The sequence below is a fragment of the Nannochloropsis gaditana genome (assembly GCF_000240725.1).
Source record: "Nannochloropsis gaditana CCMP526 unplaced genomic scaffold scaffold723, whole genome shotgun sequence".
NCBI lineage: Eukaryota > Eustigmatophyceae > Eustigmatales > Monodopsidaceae > Microchloropsis > Microchloropsis gaditana.
Genome location: NW_005803230.1, coordinates 1 through 2,127, shown reverse-complemented (window position 1 = coordinate 2,127; position 2,127 = coordinate 1). Strand labels below are relative to the sequence as shown.

The 2,127-nt window shown below is 54.2% G+C and overlaps 1 protein-coding gene across 1 annotated transcript in view; it reads right to left on the bottom strand.

The window, feature by feature from the left end:
• Positions 1 to 889, bottom strand: part of NGA_0471500 (uncharacterized protein) — a gene marked incomplete at its 5' end in the record, with an annotated part of 2,234 nt that extends 1,345 nt beyond the window's left edge. Inside the window, 2 exons of the mRNA XM_005853817.1 lie at positions 127 to 192; positions 433 to 889. Of these exons, the coding sequence (XP_005853879.1) occupies positions 127 to 192; positions 433 to 889 (523 nt within the window). The remainder of the gene's footprint in view (positions 1 to 126; positions 193 to 432) is intronic.
• Between the last annotated feature and the right edge of the window lie 1,238 nt (positions 890 to 2,127).

Genomic DNA, 2,127 nt, shown 5'->3' with positions numbered 1-2,127 from the left:
AACATGGGCCGCGAAGAGAGGTCGCGATGGGGGGGGGGCCTCAGGACTGGGAGGAAGGGAGGGAAAGTTGAGAAAAAGAGAGGGAGGCGGAGGATGCGGACAAGATGGTTTGTGAGCACGACATACCTCCGACGATGATACAGCCATTTAAAATTATCGACCAGGGTTGTCGCTCCTGACACCAGCGGGCGGCTGCGAAAGGTACGGGAGGAGGGAGGGGGGGAGGGAGCGAAAGGGAGTGAGAAATCAGTGGCCAGACACAGGCGCGATCCCAGCGACCATGTACGCTGTATCGACTCGAAATGAAAACCTTCGGATGATTTATAAATATTTCGAATGTTTTTCTTTGGAGAAGGGAGAGGAATGAGAGAAGGTAAGGAAGCGATGCAAGGGGATTGAAGGCAGACGCATTAAAGTCACCGGGACCCTTACCGGTCAAAATGCCTTCATGGTACCGCATGATGATGGCCACAAGGACGGAAGCGATCACGATAAAGGATAGGGTCACAAACAGGATGCTTAGCCACCACGGTCGCGGTTGCGCCCGAGCTTTTGAAGACGGAGATGGGGCGGCTGCTTCGTCTATCTGCAGGGGGATAGCCCCGCCGTGAGATTTTCCTCCTTCCTGCTTGGGTTCCTCATCCTGGGCATCCTCAGTTTTTTCCTTCATATCCATTCCCGACGAGAGAGAGATGGACACAAGGCGTATTGGCGTGGGGAGAGAGACCGGCGACGCTTCCCTCGGTGAAGAGTTCGAGCTGTTGATATCCATCCCCGGATGACTCTGCGCCATTGACCTAAGTGGGGAAGACCTCCACAAAGCTGACAACACGCAAATTATAATGTTGACACCACTGTGATATTTGCTGTGGCAATGATTCGATGTCATGTATTCGATAAAGTCCCAATATCCAAGGCAGTCGCTTGACCTCCCCGCACGGCTTGTGAGCGAGGGCACGGCATATTGGACGGAACAGATTTATATAATAATCTCCGCTTTATGTCGCCTTTCTTAAATGACCGTGGCCACAAAAGCCCACCACGTGACGGTAACCCAAAGAGAAGAACACCGTCCCAAAACCAAAGGCATCCGCTCTCGTTCGCTCTCCGTTGTCTTCTCGTTGATTCAGACAAAGGGCGGGATTTTTAAATAATTTGGAGAGGCTTAAGTAGAAAAGAGAAGTCTCTTTCCGAGGTGTTGGCACGCTCCCCGACGCGCCGTGCGCCCCTGGCCCTCCATTCCGCCCTCTACCAAACCCAAAACCCACCGTTCACCGTCAAGGTACCTTCACATGCATATGTCCAGACGTATAAACGCTTGTGGGGTGCACGAAGGGGTTTCCAACGGGTGCATGAGATGACATTCATATTCTGGGTCTGGGCTAGTTCCCCGATCCCCCTGCGAAATATTCCCCGATAGCTTTCAACGGGCCGACAAGACTACCTTGATATGGCATGAAGGCATGTCCTGGCAGGTTTCCAGGCGTGAATGCGCATGATCACGTTAGTAAATGCGTAAAAATGACCATGGAGGGTTACGTGGTGTGGCGGTCGTCTCCACACAGGGACATTGTCAGAAAAAAGCACGACGTCAGCCTTCCAGCTTTCGAACAGGAAGTCACCTACCGTGCAAGTAAACTCATAAGAAGTCATACCCTCCTTTCCCTCATTGGACGGCGTTCCAAACTCATTGTTGCACGCGTATTGCAGGCGTATGTCGGGGACGGATGGCAATGGAGGAGGAGTACTACCATGGATAGTAGGCCGCAGCGACACCGCTGCCACAGCTTGCCTTCCACCCTACTCGATGGCGCCTGCATTTCTCTCCACGCTGATGCCGTCGACCGACTCCGCGTTTTCGGCCATGTCGTATGCCGGAATTAGCCGTAGCGACAGCCCTTGGGAGGCCAAAGACTCGATGAAGAAGGAGGTGGGGAAAGTAAGGAGACGCCCAGGCAAACGGCGCGTGCACGAGGCGGCCCCGGCGGAGAAGGAGGTCGAAAAGCCGGGCAGGACGATGCAGGGGCGACAACGACAACGAGCACCCAAAGGCTCGACGTGTATGCAGTGCAACCATGTCAAGGTATGGTCCCAGGGGAGCAACAATGCGAGGGAAAGGGGGGGGGG